Consider the following 25169-nt stretch of genomic DNA (forward strand, 5'->3'; position numbering starts at 1 on the left):
TGGATGTAGATCCTGCTGAATTACTCCACTGTGGTACTTCCCGGGGTAGGGTTGTGAGGCACCTCACTACCACCTCCCCTTAACTGTGCCTATCAGGGCGCAGCTTCCTGACACCACCAGCCGCAGGCAGAACAAGCACTCTTCTCTCAGCCTATGCAGGCTGCGCTGTTCCTCTTCAGGTTAGTGATAGGCACACAACAACCCCAAGTCCTTCAAGCATCTGCCTGTAGCATCCAGCCCCAATCCACTGGACACTCACAGAACTCCAAGATCCTCTATTCCCAAAGGAACAGAACACCACAACTTACTAGTTATACCAGAGAATACAGTTCTGCTTAACACACAGCACTTAAGTTTGTTTATAGAGAAAGCATTTTAAAGTTTATTTAACAAAGAACAGAGTTTCAAATGATAGCAAGCTGAAATATTGGAAACAAAGGGTTACATCTAAAACGGAATCATAACACGCATAATAGAGCCCAGACGTAACTAACATGGTACTCTCCTGTCTAGTGATTTTTACGTCACCCAAAGTTCTTCTCCCAGTATTTAAAAACTTGTCTGTCTGTGATCCTTATTTCATGAAGCAAACCTTCTGTCATCTTACATCCTAGATGAAGGATGTAGAGTTAGTCTCTGTACCTACAGTTGTAGTCCAAAAATCCATTATCATCACTTGTAGAAAAAGACTCCCTCCTACTGGTTTATTTCCTGCTGTAAATTTTCCCCCTCTGAAGATTTCATAATCCCATCCTTATCATTTAGCTCAGATTATAAACGGACATTGATTGTGAATTATACAATGCTCCATTTACTTACAGACAGACTGCTAGATAAACATCTTCTGCCTGAAATAAACTTGTTTTTCAACTTCTGGTGACTGACTCCAACTCACAGGCCTCAAGAACATATTTGTGTGTGTGTGTGTGTGTGTGTGTGTATATATATATATAAACCCCTTACATATTATCTATACATACATTTTGCAGTGATCATGATGACCATTGTGACACAGGCTTTCAGTAGAGATCTTACATGACACTCTTGGGGAAACTAGTAGGTAGATACCAGACCAAGGGGGATCCCTGTAATCCTTATGTTCAATGATGCCCTCTGCCAGATGGCACAAAGAGGTCCCTGGGTCACACACCCATCTATTTTAAGAAGTCCTTGGGCTCCAGTTTGAAGGGTAACCATTCACCCAAGGTCCCATCCTGTCATTGTAGGAGTGTATTTATCTTCTCCAGAACCAGAGTGCCATCTCTCAGCCAGGTATCTTTTCATGAATAATGTTTTTCATCTAATTCAAGCTCTTCACTGCTATTATCTGGGAATTTATGACCAAGTATTAAAAAACTTCATTAGCGTGCTGGAATTTACCATCTCCCTCAGTTAAAAGGTCAATGCATAATTACAGTTCTGTCTCCATGTATAACCTGTGTCACAAGCTGTATATATAATTTATTTGATTGACTTAATAATGCTTTTATTTTCCTCCTAATATACATGTATGCATATAGAATCATTTCTAAAGAGCCTTTACCTCTTCAAAAGAATCCTTTTGAAAGTGTGCAAGGAAAAGTTTTAAATATTAGGTCAATAAACCTTGTGCCTTTAAAAAAATATATTAACAAATTGGAACTTTTCAATGTGTATCTGAATCTGATTGTAGGTCTGACAAAGCATCCACTTTTAGACCAGAGGCCTTTAAAGTATTAACAAATATTTTATAGAGTCAGTTTCTTTGCTGTTTGTTACTCAGAAAGCAAAAATTTGGATAGTCCCAGTATTTAATTTGCCAGCATTATGGCTGAGTTTTCAAAAGTGCTCGGCATTCAGCTACCACTGAAATCAATGGTAAAACTCCCACTGACTTTAATAGGAGAGAATTAAGCTAATGCTGAAAGCTTTTGAAAATCCCACCCCATATAGGAAATACAATTCCTATCTGACAGGCAAAATTACCTCCCTTTACAGCACTGTGGAAGGTTTATAAACATGTTTCCCTTTTTTTCCACCCCTCCAGACAAGCCCTGTGGCCATCCTGGAGATATTCAGTTTGGCTCCTTTGAACTTACTGCTGGAACGGAGTTTGTATTTGGCACTCGCGTTGAGTACAAATGTGATGAAGGGTAATGTTTTCAGTTGTTTAATATGCTGGTAGCACTAGAGCAGGTCAGTGTGGGGTGTAAAGGTTAATGGAGTAAGTGTCTAGTTATGGCTTTGTGATTTTTGATTTAAGACTGACAGATTTACATTCTGTTAATATTTTTAGATTTCTATAGTTAGAAGTGGTTAATGATGAAAGCGTATCCAACTTCATTACATTAAAAGCACCTTGCGTTTCCGTAAAACTATTTAACATAACTCTTTAATCTTATACCTTCAAATGTACTTCTGTAGCTGAGTCAGCCAAACTTTGTCCACCTGAGGACCACACCTAATTTGCTTAAACTGATTGCAGCTGATCTCATATTTAATATGGAGATCCAGGACTCAGAAACTAATGAACTGATAAAGCCTGATTTTCAGAGGTCAGCACTTGTGAAAATCAGGCCCCTGACCTACAGGCCAAACTTTAATCATTCCTGTTCTATAGTAATTGCAGAGAAATATTCTTTCAAATAACGACTTTGTGGTAGACTCAGTAACTACATTCATCATATGCTTGCTCTAGTAAGAGCTTTAGTAAATTGAATAAAAAATCTTGTATATAATAAGATATATTCCATTACAGTCTGGCTGTTTTGCACTGCTCTGGCAATGCAAAGCATCCATAAACTTGGCTTAATCTGCCATTTTCACCAGGGTTATGCCTCCTTTGTGCTTGAGAGAACCAGTGAACTGGGCTTAGAAGTTGCAATTCTCCCTAATGTTCTGAGAGCACAGTGAAGTACAATGGCTTCTATACAGAGGGCTGAGCCAGAGTTTAGCATTAGCAGCTCTCTGTAATAAAGAAGCTTTCAATGAAGCTTTACTTCTGCCATTTACCATTTTGCTACTGTGAGCAATAGGAAGTTTAACAAAATGGGGAAGGAGCCCAGTAGAGACAGTATTGTTTCCTTCTCCAGGCGAATGTTTTGGGTTAGTTTATGTATTGGAACAGGGGAACTGACTTATATTGTTTTAACTGTAATACATCATATAACCTATTAACACATAATGCTGCTGTGTTTTAGAGTTTTATATTTTGGTTACAATTTTTTTGGTAAGATATCAGATGCTCAGCCAAAGAAATTTCCGTGAGTGTCAGGCAGATGGATGGAGCAATGAACTCCCCCACTGTGAAGGTAAATGGAGTCTAGAACATAATCTTTTTTTCAAACTGATTATTATTTAATATTTGCCTGCCTAAAGCTATTTAGGACCTGATTGTGATATCTTTGCTCACATTGATTAGTACCTTTCTCTAGAGCCTTGTGTGAGACTATTTTTTAAATTCCGCTCGAGTCCTGCCCTGCAATACCCACTCTCACTCCCACCCATTCTTGCATTATTTCTGGCATTTTTATCCTGCTCCAAACCAAAAAAAATCTTAGATCCCACAAATCCTGCAAGAGAGGGGAGGGAGATAAACATGTTTAGGAAAGAGAAGCTCAAACACTATAAATAGCAATTTCCCAAATCAGCTACTCTTGGTAAACCTACAAGAGATTTAGTGTTTTCCTCCAAATTTCCACAGTCTGTTTTTTTTTTGCCCACCCAATCCCACCCACAACAAATACATTTTACTTGTTCCCACTATTATGGCAGTGTGTCCTGCAGGAACCCAGTCCCGCTGCAGGGCTCTATCTTACTCCACATGTAGTCCCATTGGTTTCAGTAGTAGTACTCATTCAGCGTGATCAAGGATGTCACAATCTGTCCTTTAATGTTATTCTTAGATAATCTCCTTCTTAATTTTGTTCTGCAAAGCTTTAATACTTATGGGGAAAGTGTTCTGTCATACAATGAATGCACATACCCCCAGTACAGTGTTTGTGTTATGATGTGAATGTGACTTTGCCCAGTAAGAATTATTATTATTTATATTTCTTTAGTCCCAAAATTTTAAGGGTTTCTCACTAAAGGAAAAACATGACTGCCTGTGAACGTGTGCACTTAATCCTGCATGATGTTTTCTTTATAAATTTGTTTGAGGAACCCTGAAATAGGATGCAAAATCAAAGAATGGTAAATGACCGATATACTGGAGAAAGTTGGGGGAAGAAATAGATGGAGGCAAAACTCTGGTCTCAGATACACACATACTCTCCCATTAATGTCTATGCGAACATCCAAGGATGGAATTTGTCTCCAGATAATGGCTTCCTTTGGAATAAGGAATATTTGATCACATATATTTATTCTTTTTCTTGGGTTAGTGCAGTTATGGGAAATTAGAGATGTGATATGGGCCAAACTTTCTGCTGACATAAATTGTGCTCACTTATACCAGTGATGAATTTAGTCCAATATCTTTATCAAGGATTTTGAGCTAATAACTGTGAACTGATGGATATATTTTGGTCAGTCTGCAGTTCTCTAAAGTTTTCCAACTGATTAGTCTGTGAGCCAGATGCAGTCTTGCATAAGCAAGAGCAACTAACTTTGACTTTTAGCAGGGCTTGGGCTGTGAGTGCCACTGGATATATTAGTTGGGCCCCCATCTATCACTCAAGGCAATTCTAGGTGAGCACTCTGTCTGCAGCCAGGATGAATGCACAGCCGAGTGAGGAGATTCCATGTACCAACTTTCTCTGGTGTCTGTCAGTCTGACTTTATATCACACTGGTCACTGTGGTATCTGATTACGTGATAAAGCTGAATTTTGAATTTACTATGTAGTGTACTTATAGTATTTTTTTCAATTGTTCTGTATTTTAATGTTTATCATAGAATCGTAGGACTGGAAGGGACCTCAAGAGGTCATTAGTCCAGTCCCATGCACTCATGGCAGGACTAAGTATTATCTAGACCATCCCTGGCAGGTGTTTGTCCAGCCTGATCTTAAAAATCTCCAATGATGGAGATTCCACAACCTCCCTAGGCAATTTATTCCAATGCTTAACTACCCTGACAGTTAGGAAGTTTTTCCCAATGTCCAACCTAAACTGCCCTTGCTGCAATTTAAGTCCATTGCTTCTTGTCCTATCCTCAGAGGTTAAAGAGAACAATGTACCTCTCTCCTCCTTATAACAACCTTTTATGTACTTGAAAACTGTTATCATGTCCCCTCTGTCTTCTCTTCTCCAGACTTCCCTCCTAGGTCATGTTTTCTAGACCTTTAATAATTTTTGTTGCTATTCTCTGGACTTTCTCCAATTTGTCCACATCTTTCCTGAAATGTGTCACCCAGAACTGGACACAATACTCCAGTTGAGGCTTAATCAGCGTGGAGTAGAGAGGAAGAATTACTTCTTGTGTCTTGCTTACAACACTCCTGCTAATACATCCCAAAATTTCTTTTTTTGCAACAGTGTTTAGCTTATTTTAAATGCTGACCATTTTGTTTTACAATATAGTTACAGAGTAGGCCTTAAATTATAGCTTTATTTTTACAGTGAGGAAGTGTTTACCAGTAAATGCACCAGAAAATGGAAAAATCCTTGTAACTGGTGTATATGAAGCAGACCAAGAATTTTTCTTTGGCCAAGTTGTACAGTTTGAATGTAATGAAGCCTATAAACTTTCTGGATCTAAAGAAATACATTGCTCAGCTGATGGAAATTGGAATGCTGATGTACCTACATGCATAGGTGAGAAGAAAATTATCTTTTAGTTTAATGAAATTTCTCTTTAGTCAAAGTGATTTGGAAGGTACTGTTGAAGCTCTTATCATGGCACTTAGATTTCTAGAAATTGATTATTCTACAGGAGAGTTATGGAACTAGCAAAATATTTCCGGTGACAATAATTATAGTACTTAACTGATGTATTCATCTCCATTGCATGATATGTGTAAAGGAAGTAAAATAATCTAGGGAATAGAAAATTTAGTCATAATAGAGTCTTCTAGTCATTCCCCAATCTTCACTGAAAAGTTAACACTGATGATACATAAGACATCATACATGAGTGAATAAATGGAACAAGAAAGTACCTACAGCTGAGAATATTCATTAATTCTTTGCATGTTCTAATACTATCTATCCTGTTGACAGTCGATCAACTAGATAGTTGGCTTTATGGAGCCAAAACTAGTGGGAAGGAATGAGATTAATTATATTCCTTCCCGTATATCAAACAGAATTGTAGCCTAATTTCCACTCAAGTCGACCTGACTTGTTACACTGTTGTGTGGAATTGAGATTGTATGCTCTTCAGGGCAGAAACTGTGGCTTTATTGTTTTGTAAGGTATAGCACATTTTAGGAACTTAGAAATAACATCATCACATTCTAGATGAAATGTAGCAGGGATGTGCCTATTTCTTTTTCTTGTAGCACGGACTTGGAAAGCTCCACTTTACATCTTTCCACCTTGTTGGGTGCTGAGATATCAGGGGATGTTCCATTCCTTCATTTCTTAATTGGATGGCTCCATGTCCCGCCACAGACATGGAGGGAGTGGCATTCTTCAGTACCTAAAATACTAGTTTTTCACTTCTCCTGAAATACTGCTTAACACAGAGCACTCCTGTCATATTATATTTCTAGGTCCTGTCCATGGATTGAGAAGAGCTGATCTCTGTGAACACACCTGATTGTAGGCTATATCAGTTGCTTTTAATTTTTACCCATTCAACCTGCAACTGAACTAGGAGCAAACAGCCAGGTTCTGAAGTTAAATTAATCAGCCAGAGTGTTTTTGGTAATGATATGGTTTTACCAATTAAGTGCATTAATCTTTTCCCTGTGCTGAGTGTGACACATACAGGATAACTCCATATGTAATATGTTTTTTTAACTGCTAACTTGTCACATGCACATATTATTGTTACCTATTCTTTAAAAAATTAACAGACTAATCTGCAAACAGAGTTTGAGTATAAATGATATTTGATATTTAATATTAAAACCAAGTGTCAAGGTTCCTTCCCCACACTGAACTCTAGGGTACAGATGTGGGGACCTGCATGAAAGACCCCCTAAGCTTATTCTTACCAGCTTAGGTTAAAAGCTGCCACCACCAAAGTGTTACACAAAGAACAGGGGAAGTGCCCACTTGGAAATGTCTCCCCCCCCAAAAATATCCCCCCAAGCACTACACCCCCTTTCCTGGGGAAGGCTTGATAAAAATCCTCACCAATTTGCATAGGTGAACACAGACCCAAACCCTTGGATCTTAAGACCAATGACAAAAACAATCAGGTTATTAAAAGAAGAATTTTAATTAAAGAAAAAGTAAAAGAATCACCTCTGTAAAATCAGGATGGTAAATACCTTACAGAGTAGTCAGATTCAAAACATAGAGAATCCCTCTAGGCAAAACCTTAAGTTACAAAAAGACACAAAAACAGGAATATACATCCCATTCAGCACAACTTATTTTATCAGCCATTTAAACAAAACAGAATCTAACGCATATCTAACTAGATTGCTTACTAACTCTTTACAGGAGTTCTGACCTGCATTCCTGCTCTGGTCCCAGCAAAAGCATCACACAGACAGAACCTTTTGTTTCCCGCCCCCCACTCCAGCTTTGAAAGTATCTTGTCTCCTCATTGGTCATTTTGGTCAGGTGCCAGCGAGGTTATCTTAGCTTCTTAATCCTTTACAGGTGAAAGGGTTTTTCCTCTGGCCAGGAGGGATTTAAAGGTGGTTAGCCTTCCCTTTATATTTATGACACCAAGTATGCTTCCACTTTATTCGTATTCTTAAAGTATTTAAAACTGAAACAATCATGGTGGATCTTGCTTTATTCAAATTGGCATGGCCAGATATATTATTTATTTGATTCTTAATTTGTTTTGTAAATAGAGATCATAGTATGGGATTGATTTACCAATGTACTTGCACCAGACATACTTGCTTCTGAAAAGATTTCTTAACATATTTCCATTTAATATTGAACCCAGTGAGTTTTCAGAGTCATGAATTTGTTTATATGTTAACTGATTATGAAATGTTATTTAGGAGATGTGTGACAGATGAGAAGCACATTAATCGCTTATTCACACTGTTGGGCTAACTTCTGCAGCTCTGGCATCCCCCTACTTCTTATAATTCAAATGTGGAAGATTGATATTAAATATGTTGGTTGTTTAAAGCTGCTGTTAGAGTGCTGCTGCTTTTATGCCATTGAGCTGACTTTGTCTTCTGTATATTTACCCCAAATTGCAAATATGTCTTGAAGTTCCAAAGAAAGATTCATGAAATCTATCCCTGGGTCTAGATGGGCTTTTATATTTTACACAGAGACATAAATTCTATGCTGAAACACAGATTTACTATTTCCCGATTAACATAATTTTAAAACAGCCATGTCAAAATGAAATTTTGTATTTATTTTCTAGTGGGTGTTTTCTTAGTCAGGCATCACAACTGTTTTCTTTTTTTTTTTAATTTTGTTTCTTTTGTCCTTAGAGGTAACCTGCAAACCACCAAGAATTAATAATGGAAATATAATGACTCCAAAGAGAGTTTATAGGGAGAATGAACGATTGCAGTTTACTTGTAATCCAGGATATACATTTGGTGAAAGATCTGATGCAGATTGTACGGAATATGGATGGAATCCAAAACCATTTTGTAAAGGTCAGCTTTTGCTCATTTTATACTGTGTGTTCTGTTACTTTTATCTAGCTAGATAGCTATGGTCTTGGTACACAACTAATGCTTCAGTGTACTACAATAATACAAATACATCATTATGTATCCTGGAAAGCAGAGACTCTGAAAAGGATTTAGGAATCATAGTGGAAAAACAACTGAACTGTGATGCTATCATAAAAAGGGCTAATGCAATCCTTGTGTAATGTATAAATAGGAGAGTAATGAGTAGAAGTAGGGACGTGTTTTTTACCTCTGCAAAAGGCATTGGTGAGACCACTACTGAGACTACTGCATCCAGTTCTGGTGTCAACATTTTAGAAAGGATATTGAAAAAATGGAAAGGAAGCAGAAAGGAGACACACAAATTATCTGAGATCTTGAAAAAATGCCTTACAGTGAGAGACTGAAGGCGCTTATTCGGCTTAGTTTATTTTTAGAACATGGTATCTTGCCCTCAATCTGTTAGGCATTCTTACTCCATTGTAAAACAATGAAGTGCCTACCTGCCAACCGATGTAGCCTGCTGGGAACAGAGTGGACACGTACATCTGACCTAACCAGCTCCAGTCTAAGAACAACTGTTCAAAAAGAGTCCACTCCCCAACAAAACAGTGCTACAGAAACACTCAATACAGAAAGAAAAATGCAAAAAGAGCCACTAAAACTACATGAGATTCCTGATTGCTCTTGGGTTCAAAAACGAATAGCCTGTCACATTACAGGCATCAACATCTCCTGACTTCAGTGGCTACTGTTACAGACTCTAATGTCCTACATTAAGATAACATCCTTCCAGCCAATGAAAGCTGGACACATTTTCCATTGCAGCTTGTCAACACCTTGTTTGGTTTAGCCAGTGGGATCATTTAGGAGGATGATGTGAGGATCTCTGGATTTGCTAATAATTAATCAATGAGAAGATTATAGGATTGGGGGGATTGTTGACACTGGGGGCTGGGTTTGAGATAATGGTAATTAGCTCAGTAAAGGGAAGATATGTAATTGGAAGGAGCTTTCCGACACATGCCTGTGCTATGTTCGGCAGTGCTTGGAATCTAAAGATTAAAGGTACACATGGGGAAAAGAAACAGACTGTGTGCATGAATACGCAAATGGGCCAGACAGTGCGGAACATCTTTGAGAGGGGCCTTAAAAAAAATCTTCAGAAAGAGTTAGCAGGCTGAGTGGGAGTAGGGTGGACTGGAAGGAGTGAGATTCCACCATCAGGGTTGCAACCCTCACCATCTCCTGGGATACTATGACACCATTGGGCCTTCATCTTGACCCTGAAAGATGCCCTGATGAGACTGGGACAGAGAGATGGACACAGAAGACATCGCCACCTTCACCATCTCCAACTAGATCCTGAATACCACCTGGGACGTGCAACTTTGGTTCCTCCTGTCCTTCCCTCCCTCGTGTCATCTTCCACCCCACCTTATTCTCTTTTCTATCTCTCTCTCTGCCTTCCGTTTAGTAAAAGTCTGGTCTACCTGTCTGGGACTGTATATTTTGCAACACTACTGTGAGCCTGTGTTGGAAAGGCAGCTGAAAGCAATGTCCTAAACAGCCTGATGCTGGTTCAAGTTTTCCAGGTCTCTAAGTGCCTGATAAGGGGGTTTACTGTGCTTGTTTTTCTCCAACAATGAAGTTGCAAGTAAGAGTCAGCACCAGAGACCAGAAGCTGCGTTGTCTATTTTTGCTATTCCTTTCTCGTCTCTTTTGTGTGTTTGTCTTGTTTTGTCTTAAAGGAAGCAGGATCAGACTTTAACAACAGCAGCAGGAAGCTCCAGCCGATCTCAACTAACTTTTTTTCCCCATAAAGACCAGTTATTATCGTCGTTAATACTGTCGAAAAGATGGTCAAACAGAGGGGTTTCCTTCTAAAATCTCTCTATAGCTACAGGGAAAGGGAATAAGGAATATTGTTAAAATAAAAGCCTTACTTGCAACTTTACATTTCAAATGCTTTAACTGTTTTTCCTTCTTTTACTATGTCTTTAAAAGGTTAACATGATTTTAATGGTGTGTTTGCCATGGGACTAAGCAGGCCCAGGGCACTATACTCAAACCACCCAACCATGTTTGTGTTGTACCATGACAGTGTCATGTTAACACCTTGGACTCTCTTATTCCATCCAACCAAACATGACATGAAGGTAGTGTGGAATGAACTGCCAGAAGAGATTAGACAAATCCAGTGTGATCACCTATAGATCTGATTGCAAGGCTTCATTTTTTGGTAAAGTTTTTCCACAATAGTCAGAATGACACTTATAACAGCAACTGATTCCTTCTCACCCCCAAAATAAAATAAACTACCCCAAGCAAATACTCTAATTTCTGAAGATGGCTAAAGAGTTATAGACTTCATCAAATTCATAGGAATCTCACCATGCCATTGTTATGCAGATGATGATCAAATATGACAGTGATAATAAAGCTAGCAAAAAAAAAGAGAGAGATACAAATAATTTTAATTGAAGGGGGGTACTTACAGCATAAAGTTATTTTTACAGCTGTTAAACTTGTTCATCTGTTTCTGTTTAGAAATTAGATGTGATCCTCCAACAGTGACTAATGGAATCTACTACCCCAAAAAGAAAGTGTTCAGAGAATTGGAAGTAATCAGAGTAGACTGTAATAAAGGATTTCACTTTGAAACGGACAATAGGGAGAGGAGAGCAGAATGCACAAAGAATGGCTGGTTACCTATTCCAAGATGTATCTGTGAGTTACTTTTATTTGAACATGTTTTTAGATATGAAAGCCCAAACTATTATACAATGATTATACAATTTCTGCAGTTGAGAATTTAAACAGAAATGAAACAGGTATATTTGCAGGGTTTTTCCTTTTACAAAGTTTAAGAACATAAGAATAGCCAACTGGTGGATGGCCTTGTATTATGAGGAGATCCCACACAACATGTGGGTTCTGGGGGCTGGAAACCCTGCCTACCAGGTGAAAGCTCTATCTCCTGCTCCAGTGGAACAATTCGGGTAAACTGCGGCTGTAACCTTGAAGAGTTCTTCTCTCCTTCCACCTCTTTGAATTAGTGTCCACGTGTACCTTCTAATATTATACATTTTAAACTTTTTTTAAAGTGAGACCCTGTGACTACCCACATATAGAAAATGGAGCATTAACTGACTATTATGAACATCACAAAGAACGAGCCTTTCCAGCATGGTTAGGCATGTCAATTTACTACAGATGCCTTGATGGTTATGTATCTGAAAGAGAGGAGAAGTGGCCTCTGATCAGATGTACTAAAGCGGGCTGGTCTCCTGCGCCAAAATGCCTTAGTAAGTAAACATATGTTTGTATTATTTTCTTAAAAATTCTATTATACTATAACTAATAATTATATCCAGCAATGGACAGAACCAGGACTGCGAGGGAGAGTGGGTGTTACTACAACGCTGCTCCATTGTGGCCCCTTGACCCCCCCAGCAAAGACTGTCACCCAAGGACATGAGTGTCTCTTTAAAAGGATTCAAAAGCATTAGAAGGAGCCAGTACTTGGAACAGGCCTTCAATAAACAGGTTGTAGGATTTGCAGAGGGTTTTTTTTGTATTTTGTTCTTTTTTTCCCCTCATTTTTTGCTTTCTCCTTATTGCTGATCCCTCAACCAGCATTTCTGTTTCTCTTACAAGGGAATAGGGTAGGAATCTGTATCCCTTTGAGAGTGAGAGTGTTTGCGGAAGGTACTGGGATCTTGTGGATTTAGAAAGGGTGAGCAAAGATCAAAAATAACCTGTGTGGAGAGAGACCTATGAGGAGGGGTATTTTGTGTTGGGAAATTTTCTTCACGAGGAAGGACTTAGTTGGTTCTTTTGACTTTGGGATGTTTAGTTGTAAGAAAACTGCCTGTGAGAGTGACAGAACTATAGGAATTCTTTTCTCTTTTGTGCCATTGCCCATGTGTGCACATGCGTATATGCACACGCCTCCTGCTGTGTGGGAATATATTGTTTCTTAGAAGACTTTTGCAGCTTGCCCTGGAGATTACTTTTTAGGCTGCATATGTTATCCCTTTTTCAGGGCTGCTCTTTGGTGGCAAAGAGGGTGGAGTGCCATTGCCAGATGCTCTGAATATGGAGGCCTACAGCTAGTGATCCTGACACATGCTAAGTCAGCTTTGCAACCCTCTGGCCATATAAAGCAGATTTAAAGCTAAGTAGGCAGCTGAAGACTCCTCTATATCATTCCACTTTGCAGTCTCAGGCCATCCATCAAATAACTTAATCTAATAACTGTCTATACAACCTTCCCTCTTATTTGTCCAAAGACTAGCCAAATTCTGGTCATTTTCAAAATCATACAAAACTACAAATGAAAGAAACTTTAACAAGTCAGTTGTGACAATGGGATGTAGGCTCTTGTAAAAATTGTATGGTACATCAATATCATACAAATAATAATCTGTATACCCCTAACTAGACAAATATTAGATACATAGCTAGTGTATAAACATAGCCTAATTCTCACTTACACAAGATCATAAAATTATGTTCTTCGAATAAAAACATCAACCATTACTATCATAATGAACAATTGCGTGTAGTACTTCATATACACACAAAAAAATTCTACAGAAATATTTTTTACTTTTCCTGGAAATTAATAATAATAATATTTGGTTGTATTCCAGTCGTGAGTTGAGGCATAACCAAGATTGGATCCCCATCACTTTGTACTGACACAATAAGAAACAGTCCCTCTCTCAAACAGCTTGCAATCTAAATAAACAAAACAGGAAAAAGGTGGAAGAGAAAGACACAGAAAGGTGTTATGACTTGCCAACATTCACACAAGTTAGTGTCAGAGCCAGGAATAAAACCCAACTCTCCTATTAGCCAGATTAATGAGTGGAAGCCCCCTTTTTATGAACACAGTATTAGTAAAAGAAAAAAGTACCCTGCTTATGACAACCAACAAATCATGTATATTACTGAATAATCATGAAAAGAAAATCAAAGACAATGAACAGAATAAACTACCTGGATAAACATAAAAATATGGAAAATTAAGAGTCAGATGAAATGCTGCGTATTTAAACAGGCATCCTGCAAATTTTAAGAGCTGCAAATTCAGTTATTGCATCTTGAAATGACAGTGTTTGAAATAAATTTCATTCAATTGACATAGTAGCCAGAGCATTAAACTTTGTTTCTGCCATAGTTGACTGAAGACAACTTTTTAAAGGCAAGCTTAGACAATGATCACTCTGCTTCACAGTTGACAATAGGTATAGTCAAATACAGTCTCAATGCAATGTAAATATTCAGGAAAACGTTGCTCAGATATTTGTCATTTGGTGAAAAGCTCAGGTTCTAGATCATTCAGGTAAGCACTGAGAAATGTGTGAGTGCATGTTTTCATCTCCCCTGTAGTTTGCGTCACTTTATTTGATCAAGAAATGTAAGCAAATCAAACCTTGTGGATAATTAGTATACTATTAACTTCTTCTTTTTAGTTCTGAACTTAGCTTATGGAGGATAACATAAAAGCAGTCAACCTTGAATTTCCCTTTCCCTCAAAGCAGTGTCACTTCTGCCATCAGGAAATTTTTGCTTTAGAGTATGTTTGTGTACTTCATGGTTGGACTCATCAGCATAACCTCCTAATTGTTTTGCTTGCTCCTCAAAATCATCAAAGTGAGACTGTAAGCTTGTGACAAATGTTTGCAAAGAAAGTCAGAAAATTGACAGGAACAAGAAGATTCAGACCTGGCTTTTGAAGCTGTACACTAGTTTTGTCAAACCTTTCTTGTATAACATTCCATAAAATACTAATAAAAGCAGTCTCCATGCTGCACTCTTTCTTGTACAATTGTGCTTTCCTCTGAGTTTCACCATTTTCCTTGACATTGTCCATCATTTCTTTCAAACAACTTTGAATGCCTTCATATTTCACTACAATTGTTTTACAACATTCAGCATGACAGGACCATCTCATACCTGACAGGGTTTTTAGGACAAGGGGAGAGGTCTTTGTTTCCTTTTGATAAGATTGTTTCGTAGAAGCTTCCATTGCCTGGGCAATGCCACAAAAAAGATACTTTCTGAACAAAACTGAAATGTTTATGGCTTCCATGCAACAATCAATACTGCAAGTTCCAGCTAAGTTCAGAGAAGAGCTGTGCATGGCATGTACACAGCTAGTGGGTTTACTCTTTTTTGATATAAGCTTGAAAATCTTCATACTTTTCAGACATGTTACTTGTGTTATTGTATGACTGATCTCTGCAGTTTTCAATAGCATTGTCATTTGCATCCAATAAACTATTCATGATCTGGAAAAGCGACTTGTCCATCTGGCTTTCAGTTGGTATATACCCAATTAAATCCTCTCTTATGGTGCCATGTAAGTAGTAGCATAAAATAACAGAGAACTGATTTTCATGGGCAATATCAGGAGTTGAATCTACTATCAAAGAGTAGTATTTTGCCTGTTTGACTTCAGTTACAATGAATTCCAAAACCTTATGTCCCAATAGCTCAATGAACTCATCACAGTTTGTTTTCGACAAGTAGGATGGGTGACCTTTCCCTTTGTTTCCACAGTGTTTAATATGCTGTCTTACAAACTGGTCAAATTCGATGATGGCTTCAAGAATATCTAGATAATTTCCATTCTGAGGAAAGCCAATAACTTCCTCCATTCCTCTAACTGCTAAACCACATTCAGCAAGAAGCTTAATAACTGTCACGATATGCCTTAAAATGTCTTCCCAGTAAGCAGTTTGTGTTAGACGCAGCTGTACCATCTCCCTATCAATGTGATTCTTGCCTTGTGAACATGCTAGCCATGCAACTGTGGCATTGCAATGTTCCACACTGTTTTCATGAGAGCAAGTCTTCTCCTCTGCTTTTTTCCAGTTGGAAAAGCCTGGGGTTATGAAGATGCTAAGATTATCAGGCAATGAAAAGAGTTTTTACATAAAACAGAATACTGCTCCTGTGGATTTAGAATGCTTCGACCAATGCCTCTGACGATGCTCTCCATTTGGTAGTTTTCATTTAAAAAGAAGAGGTGAAAGTTACCATTTCTGACATTTGTACTGACACTCAGAAACTATAACTTTGTTATTACGAATCTGAAAATAGAACAGTCCTTTCTCAATACCTGTAGTACAAAACCCTTCCATTATCAAAGTAGGCTATTTAGCCGGATTTTGTTCAACGCTAACAGCAACATCATCCTCTTTATCACTACTATTCATTCTACCTTCTGTATGGACAGGTGTTAGAAAAAGTGGGTCATCTCTTTCAAAATTAGTTTTGTCCTTGATTTCAGGAATGCTTGCCTTTTCTTCTGAAGTCTCCTGAGGGAACAAGTTCATACTCATATCTTTGCTTTGATTATCATTTTCTAAGAGAGATGATCCACCATCATGGAAGATAATTCTGAAGCAGTACTAACAGAAAATAGTTAGCAAGTTTGGGTAACTTGCTTATAATATTCTCTTTCTAACTTAGCTTTTGTTTTTGCTGCTCTGCTTTGAAATTGTCAACTGGACATCTTGTTTATGCAAGGTTAAAACAATACTGCAGTTCTGTCATTAGCACCCAGCAATGGCAATTAACACCTCTAATTCACACCCTCATTACTAACAATTCAAAGTCTAAAAACATTAATTAAACTTTAACTGTGGAAGCTTAAGAAACTGGGACAAAATAAATAGCAGCAGGGTGCATACATTAGTTTTTTTTTTGTTCTTTTCTTTTTAGTATTAGCACAAGTATGATCAAAATCTCCCTTTTATAATGTATATTTCAAGGATTAGCAGCCCCCCAGGAAAGCAGAGGCTTGGGCTGCATCCCCCTTACTCCCCACTCTCCAGTCCAGCTTCTGTGCCCTAACTACTAGGCCAGGATTTCTCAACCAGAGGGTCATGACCACCCCCCCGATCCCCAGAAGGGTTGGGAAAGGCATTAGGGACAACACAGGGAAGTGTTGAATATGCTATTACAATCTGAATCAAAAGAAATCTTGTTCCCCAACTCCTGCACACGCTTACTCTACCAGGTCAAATATTCTCTATCAACCTTTTGAGACACACACACAGATGATGTATATTGTCTGGGTAGCTGGAGACTGGTTCTGGTGGGAGGGGTAACTAACTGGGGTAATGAGAGGTTGGGGAGCAGAGCTGGAGAGGTAGAGAATCCTAAGAGTCCACAAAGTCTTTGAGAAAGCCTGGGCATTAGCTAGATTAGTGAACAAAGCCAGATTCTTTCTATTTTAAGTGGAAAATGTTGAATGCCAGTTGAAGAAAACTGTGATCTATGAGTCTTATCCATCTATTATGCATAATTTTTCATGGAGCACCTGTGAATGTCTTATTGTCTGACCAGCTGTTTTCATGTCCCCTCAAAAGTCCTGGCAGAGAATCTCCAAGTTTGTAGCAAGAGATTTGGGCTTGCAGAGGTTGCACTGCCACAGTAAAGATATCTGTATAGAGATTACAGCTGAGTCTGGAGCTTGGGCTCTGAAGACCACCCCCCACCCCAAAACATCAGAGCCCAAGTTCCAGCTTAAGTCACACTATCTACACAGCTATTTTTAGCATAGTAGTGCGAGCACCATGAGCCTGAGTTTGTCAACCCAGGCTTCGAGGCCTGCTGCTACGGGCTTCCACTCAATGTATAGATATATACAGAAAGTCTCCGGTTCTGTTGACCCTACCAGTTGTCACAGCCTGATGCAAGTTCTTGCTCCTCTTCTGTGCCCTTGCAGTTCAGCTGCAGTCCCCAGCATATGGCCTAATTCTAAACCTGACTCCAATCAAGGGCCAGCCCTTCTGCTGGGCTACTTCCATGCCAATCTACTCTTCCCTTTCCACCTCCTGTGAAGATGCTAAAGTTTGCTGGAGGAGAGGTCTGCTTCCCTCCAACTTAGCAGGCTCACTAGCCACCAAATGTGCTTTTATACTGGAGCAGCACTAAATAGACATCATATGACCAAAGCCTCTCCCTGACCTGCTCCAGACTCCACTAGTTCAATGCACCCATATGACTCACCTCCTTCTCCCCACATTCCTAGTAGTTTAGAATGCAGTTCAGTAGTAGTTAAAACTATAAGTGCTAAGAAACTAGAAAGTGCAATTATATGCCCCCCGTGATCATACTTTTACAGGGTGGTTTGGTTGGTGTGAACACAATCAATGACATTTTAGTATGAAAACAGAAATTCTAATAAGTAGGCATGAGGATGTATAAATATCTGCCTATGTATGAATTTTTCAGTTTGTAGCTTGTTTTATTTTCAAGTTAGAAGTGGCAGGAATATTGTGAATGGGTTTTGTGTGTTTTTGATCTGATTTAATTTATTTATATATTTATTTATTTTTACTTTTAACAAAGGGCTCACTTTTTTAGATCTAGGTGTTTGAAAATGTTTATTCTACTCTTGGAGAGTGGGAGGAGGACAGGGAACCCGCCTTATATTAGTTAGAAAATTTCTCCTTGAAAAAGCTACTTCCCATGAAAAGTTTAAAAGAAAGGAGTGGGTCCAAACAATGCTTGTAATGGAAATATTTTCATCACAACCTTAAGTGTGGAGTTGTGAATAAAACAGTGCATGGGACTTCACAAAGCACAAAAAAGAACAGTTACTTTTCCAAACATCTTGTAGTTGAATTCAGACTAACATATTACACAGGATGACAATTCTAGTACAAGGTCACAAGACTCAGAGACTCTTGTGGCAAGTTATTTTTAATGAAGGATCTGAAGCAGAAGGACAGTTGGTACACACAGTGGGAGGCTTTCCGAGTATAGGCAGTGTCCTGACAGAAAATGCAAAGTCACAAGTACGCCACAACTTCAGTAGCACTGTAATTGCCAGTCACACTTTCCTAGCATTCATAGCTCATGGAAGTGGGTGGGGAAAAAAAGGTTAACAAATATTCAGGGAATCAGAATTTTGATGCTGAACCTTGTTCTTTGCTCCTTGGTTGTCAGTGGCTTAGTGAGCTGTGAAGGCAGCATCTTTAGCCCTTGGCAGGAGGGAGCAACTTGTGTTGCTCTGTAGCAAAACTCCTGGCTTAGTCTGAGTTAGTGGTAATGGGATCTACAGTAATTTACCATGAGGCCTTAAGTCCTTGGGGGAAAATCCTGCTTCCACTGAGATCAATGACAAAACTGCCATTGAAGTCACCAGGTTCAGGGTTTGATCCTTAGGTGATAACTAATGAGTGGGAAATGGTAGATCTCCCTGAGAGCTCAGAGGAAAGGGAAAAATGCCCCTAGCCAAGAGCACCGTGTTATGCTGCTAGATAATATTGGGAAGGGGAAAAAATCAGGTTTCATAATATGGCAGGAATAAGAGCCAGGGTTGCCAACCCTCCAGGTTGCCCTGGAGTCTACAGGAATTAAAGATTAATCTTTAATTGAAGAGTATGTCATCTGATGAAACTTCCAGAAATACGTCCAACCAAAATTGGCAACCCTAACAAGAGCCCAAACCCAAACCTGTCTGAATAATACATTTCAATCTGCTGCAGGAACAAACGTGAATTTAGTTTGGAGGGCTTAACACAGTTACCTTTACACTTCATCATGGTACTCCAGTGACTGAGCATGGGGAGAAGGAAAGTAAGAGAGACTTCCTTTGGCTGTCAGCCTTCTCCTGTCACCTTGTTTATCCTGGGCTGATGATGTGATTTCCATCACAATAGCATGATTTAAACCATACCATTGCGCCTGACTTTGGTTTTTATTTTGGATTAATGGAACTTTTCAGCTAGTGCCTGAGCCTGAACACAAACCCAATCAATAGCAATGGTATCTATTTCCCTACATGGTGTTTCAGTGCCTGTATCATTTGGATTCTGTAAAGATGCTTTTTGTTTTAATAAACAGATTCCATGAGCATCATAGTGATACCTGTAAATAAAATACCTTGAGGGAATAATATGATTGATAACAGCTTCTGGAGGTTAATGCTACAAATGAATCTGTGCAGACACCACTACTTAAGAAGTATATTAGGCAAGATTTTTTGGCTAGTGTAAATCGAGTAGTTCCATTGAGGTTGATGGAGCTTGCTGTTTTGCACCAATTGAGAATCTGGCCTGTGTGACCCAATTCTTCACTGCCTTGCATCTTGTGCAATTGTTTACACCTGTGCACAGTTGATATCACAAGTTTCAGGCTGGTGGAAAAATCAAGCTCTTTGATTCACATTTGAAAATAAAGGTCTTTTCAGTATAAAGTACTAGAGTACTATGCAGCAAGAAGGTCTTATTTGAAAGATTTTTTTTTTCAAATAAATAGCTAGTTTTGAAGAGGGGGGTTTGTTTTGTTTTGTTTTTTATTTGTTAAATACCTGACTTCCATCTGCTAATCGAATTTAATCTTTTTTTTTCTTTAGAAAAGTGTTCTCCTGGTCATTTGGAAAATGGTAAATTTATATTTAACTATTGGACCACCTACAAAGAAGGTGATGAAATTTCATATGTGTGTTTTCCTGAAAATCTGCAAGCCAAAGTTACATGCACAAAGAATGGCTGGTCACCTACTCCAAGATGTACCTCTAACAGTAAGCAACAGTCATGTTCTATTGAGCAGATCATTAAAAACCTGTAGACATATTACTATTATCATCTGCCTGAAATAAACACAAAAATACCAATCCTAGCAGTGACTTGTCATGACAATGCACATTTTTGACCTGAGTAACTGTGCAATCATATTGCAGTGACCTTCAAAGTTCTTCACCGAGCCCCTGACTGCTATCACCCCTGTTTGTTGTATGTACAGTGACCAGGTGTCTGTTTTTTTTATCAGAATACCAAGGGGTCAAAAATGGATCCTGGGGCCTTTGGTCAGCACTGCTGAGCAGACTGTTGACTGTCTAGTTGGCGGTGCTGCACAGCGGGACTGGCAGGCTCCCTGTTAGCCTCAGTGCCGCTCCTAGGAAGCAGACGGCATGTCCCCCCTCAGGTTCCTATGTGTAGGGGCAGCCAGGGGGCTCTGCATGCTGTCCCCACCCCAAGTGCCACCCCCACAGTACTCCTATTTTTAATGTGCTAGTTTGATTGGAGCTAAAGCTAAAGTATGTCTCTTCATCCTAGAATTTACAAGTTTCCAGCTCTTACGTAGGCATACCCACAGTCACGGTGCTTGGCATGAGTGTGGCCCCTCAGAGCCAAGAGACGCAATTGCAAGGAAAGTTCTGCTCAGCCCCTGCCAACTTGGGCTTGAGCATGTTCATTACAGATGGAATCTTCAGAGAATAATCAAGCTCCAAACCTATGCAAACTGTGACTTTCTGCCTTTCATAGGTTTATAACATGGCCAAATTTGGGTGCATTTTTTTGAGGACAGCAAAAGGTATATCTTTGACACCAGGTGGACCCCACAGCCAAATTTTGAGTCCCTGCTCCAAACCATGGAAGTGCTAGAGGTTCTCAACCAAACAGCTCTAACAATAACTTACCATGGATAAAACAGAATATTTTACTCAAACATCAGTCTCTGAAACAGGAAAACCATTTCAGCTTAAACTTTTCAAAACAAAACAAAACATGATGCTGGGGCAGACACCAGACATGGAAAATTTCAATCCAAATGGTTAAAGTCTAACAAAGTTACAAGCAATTATAAATGGGATTTTATCATCTAGGGTATCGGGTAAATTTAATAAAATATGTTACTCTTAGCTCCACCTGATATGGATAAATTGTGACATTTAGCCACTTGGTCTGGTCTGTGTTGGGGATAGTGTGGATGCCAAGTAATCCGGCAGCAGTTGTGCTCCAGGAAATCCTATCTTTCCTCCAGTTCTCTACCAGGCATGAGTTGTGTGTGCATTACACCATCTTTTGGGATAATGAAGCATGTTCCTCTGTCTATACCTAGTCAGCACTTCTGGGTGTTGCAAAGTGGGTTAAAGCCATGGCTCCACCTTGCCCCCCTGCCTCCCCTTCCTCCATGGAGTGGCTTGCACAGTTTGTCTGGTAGCTCCGGGTGCTTGAACATCAATTAAGATATCATGTGTAAAATTGAGTCATCAACGTCCATAACAAAATTCAGCCATGCAAACACATCCTGCCTCAAAGCCTCGTTCCCTCCCTATCTCTACTCTCCCCAAATGCCCAAGAAAATGGATGGGCTGTGCGGTGTATCCTGGAGGTCAGCAAATTCAGGGAGAGAGTGAATTCCAAAATTGAATGCCCCTCCAGGATAATGCCCTGCTACCAACACCCTCTCCTTTAAACTGAGGGAGTCTAGCATGAATGCTCTGTTGATCACAACTGTGGAAATATTGCAGTGGGAGAGGCTGTCTCTGAAGAAGGCAGGTTTAGTGATAACATCTGTGTGATGTTTTATCGCTGTCTTTCTCACTGATGAGCCCCTTATGATTTCTCAGGTGCATGAAACTGTGAAGCTGCTTCACCAAATTACTTATACATACAGCACATACAATAAAAAGAGAGAACTGTTTTCACAAAATAAGAGCTGTCAGTGTCAGAATCAAAATGACCATTTTCAGTCCAACCATCTTTTAGATTGGCTTTGAGAAGTCAGTATCAGGAATGATTGTGAGAGATAGGAACCACTGATATGCACTCTGATTTCTTACCTTCTCCTCCCACTGTCCAAAAGTATGAAGGAACTTATTGTTCAAAAAGTTTTTAAATGGTGTTTCTCCATTTCATTTCAGGTGTACCTCTTCTCATGGTCACCCTATACTTATGAAAAGCACATTAATTAACAGTATTTATCTTGAGGTAATGTCATACTCTCTCTATTTTAGAAATATGTGAAAAAGTTGAGATACAGAATGGTTATTTCTCTCAAAGTAGGACCAAATTTAATTTAAATGAGGAAGCAACATATGGGTGTCAGATTGATTACACGACTCCGGAAGGAAATACGGTGGGGAAGACACAGTGCCTTCAAGGAGGATGGACTCCTTTACCAGAGTGCATTAGTGAGTAATTTAATGATCGAAGAACTCTCTACTTTGTCATATTGCTCCTTTTTTCCTGACTAGAGGATGAGCACCATGTTCAGGTATGGGGAGAAGCTTGCAGCTTCATGTGGGGAAACTTACAAAGCTGATGCTCCTTGGGTTATGTCTTACTATGACTGGACAAAATTAATCTCTTTGAGGGTTATGAGGGTATTACCATCATAAATAAAATAACTTACCATTGACTGATCAGTATTTAAATCATAAAGACATAAATTTTATGTAAAAGCATCAGAGCACAACATTTTAAAAACTTTCTTCCAATTGTTGTCACTTCAGGTATGTTAGTTATCTTCCTCTGGTTTCAGGAGTCCCTTCTCTCCAGATGAGAGGAAATATGGTGATTAAAGTGGACAATTAAATCTCCCACATTTGTGGGACAATAACTCCAATATTAACCCAGTCCAAGTGGGGGTCCTCTCTTCCTTTTATTCCAGGCTTTATTCCTTTTATTTCCTCGCTATTCCTCTTTTTACCCTATTAGTATCCACAAACACAGAACACCTTTGTGCATAAAAGAACTTGCTTATCATTAGTTTTCAAATGAAGTCCATTCCATCGCACAGAGAAGACTATTAAATAAACAGCTTAGCTACCAAGACCTGTAAATCCCATTTACATTATCTGTCTGTCTGAAATACATGAACTTTAAGCTGTTTGTAGTTCTGGTTCTGCAAAGTGGTATCCCGTATGATAGCACCTGCAATAGTTCTACCACACAGGGGTGTTTCACACAGAATAGTCTACAAAATTGGCTCAATAAGTTAATAAACCTTCCTTTGGATGCATGGCTCTTTATTAAGTAGTCTCCCATATTTCCAGTCAAGAATAATTCTCATGTTTCTACAGGGAGGAGATTCCCTGCAATTTGTGACTCATTTGGAAATCAGTAGGGAAATGTCTGACTTTTGTGGTGTTCATGAATGTTATGATTTGAAAATAAAGGCAGTGAACATGACAGTGCCAAAGCATGGATTAGTTTGGTTGGTAAACAAGGACAAGACCCTCCAATGGGATAAAACAGGGCTAAGTATTAGGGACACATAATTTAATGCAGTGAGAACTCCTTATTTACTGTTGTTTGCTGCTTCCCATCTTTGCCTTTTTATACGTATGAGGTCCAATTCTCCTCCTGTTCCATCTGCTTGGCATAGCTCTGACTGCAGAAAACAGCCAGAAAAATAGTTAGCTGGTTGGAATTCCCCCCGGGTATGAAGGTGTGACTAGGGAAAAGACATCATAACTGGGATGTCCTGGCTCTTCTGGCTGCTAAAATGGCCTTTTGGGGCCATAGGTAACCAGCATAAGATAGTTTGAAGGAGGAGGAGCAACCTGAAGATCTGAAAGGCGGAAGGATGGCTTGAAGTCACATTTGTTCAACCCCCTGATCCGGTTCCTTGCTGAGCATAGCTGGACCAAACCAGAGAATCTGTTCCCTGGCTTCCCTACACTGGAGCAGAATCTAGCCCTTACAGATGACTCAAGGGATCATGACTACAACCAAACTGTAACATCCACAGAAACACTGTATAGTACAGCAACTGAAAGAAGGGAATTATATTCACAGTCTCAAATGGTAGGGGAAAGGCAATGGCCTGAATCCAAGGAAGAAAAACCTTTATGCTAGACATTAGGAAGATTTCTGAATTTTAAGAGCATTAGTGTTGACTCTCAAAGGAAAGGTTTGAGTCACTATTATCACTGTGGATTTTCGAAGACAAACATGTCTGGTAAACATTAGTGGGAATTATGTAAGAAGCAAGCATGCAAAATGCAGGTATATATTTATTGCCTAAATGTTTTCTTCTAGCCTTGCCTTCTAAATCTATGAACACTTTCCTTTCACCGCCACATATTCCTAAAGAAAAATTCAGGAGATATAATGTGTGGTACTGTGTGTAGAATTTGAATTGTTTACTATACTGAGGCCCAAGTTCACGAAGGTACATATAATGAAGATGCTTTAGAATGCCAGAGTTTCTAATTAAGAAAAATAACTAAATTTCTCTAATTCTACAGAAACATGTGAAAAGCCTCGTTTCGAGAATATTAATTTCCACACAGATCAAATGGTGTTTCTGCCTGAAGAAATACTGGAATATGAATGTGCAGATGGATACCAAACTGTAAATAAAATCACAACAGGTTATACAGTGTGTGACATAAATGGATGGATTCCTGAGCCCCAATGTCTTGGTAAGGTGTTTTTGTTTTGTTTTAATTAAACTACTACTCTGTGGAACAAATTCCTTTGACTGTTATAGTTTGCTGTTTTGAGTACTAATTTAAATATCTCTGATTTAGGTGCAGCTTACATTGTGGATAATGTCTGGGTGGGAATTGTTCATGTCTGCTGGGACAGTCAAGAATCATTCATTGCATTCAGTCAGCAATCCCCAGGAAAGAGTGTTCTTCATAGTCTAAAACAGTGATTCTCAACCTTTCCAGATTACTGTACACTTTTCAGGAGTCGGATTTGTT

At 39.0% G+C, this 25169-nt stretch overlaps 1 protein-coding gene across 2 annotated transcripts in view; it reads left to right on the forward strand.

The window, feature by feature from the left end:
* Positions 1-25169, forward strand: part of CFH (complement factor H) — an 83650-nt gene that overhangs the window by 12473 nt on the left and 46008 nt on the right. Inside the window, exons 3-11 of one of the 2 annotated variants that reach the window (XM_037907812.2) lie at positions 2027-2132; positions 3214-3290; positions 5544-5738; positions 8507-8677; positions 11246-11425; positions 11803-12003; positions 20082-20249; positions 22470-22646; positions 24708-24884. In XM_037907812.2, coding sequence (XP_037763740.1) covers positions 2027-2132; positions 3214-3290; positions 5544-5738; positions 8507-8677; positions 11246-11425; positions 11803-12003; positions 20082-20249; positions 22470-22646; positions 24708-24884 — 1452 coding nt within the window. The remainder of the gene's footprint in view (positions 1-2026; positions 2133-3213; positions 3291-5543; positions 5739-8506; positions 8678-11245; positions 11426-11802; positions 12004-20081; positions 20250-22469; positions 22647-24707; positions 24885-25169) is intronic. The other variant, XM_037907814.2, reaches the window with a different exon arrangement.

This window comes from Chelonia mydas, chromosome 8 (assembly GCF_015237465.2).
Source record: "Chelonia mydas isolate rCheMyd1 chromosome 8, rCheMyd1.pri.v2, whole genome shotgun sequence".
Lineage (NCBI taxonomy): Eukaryota > Metazoa > Chordata > Testudines > Cheloniidae > Chelonia > Chelonia mydas.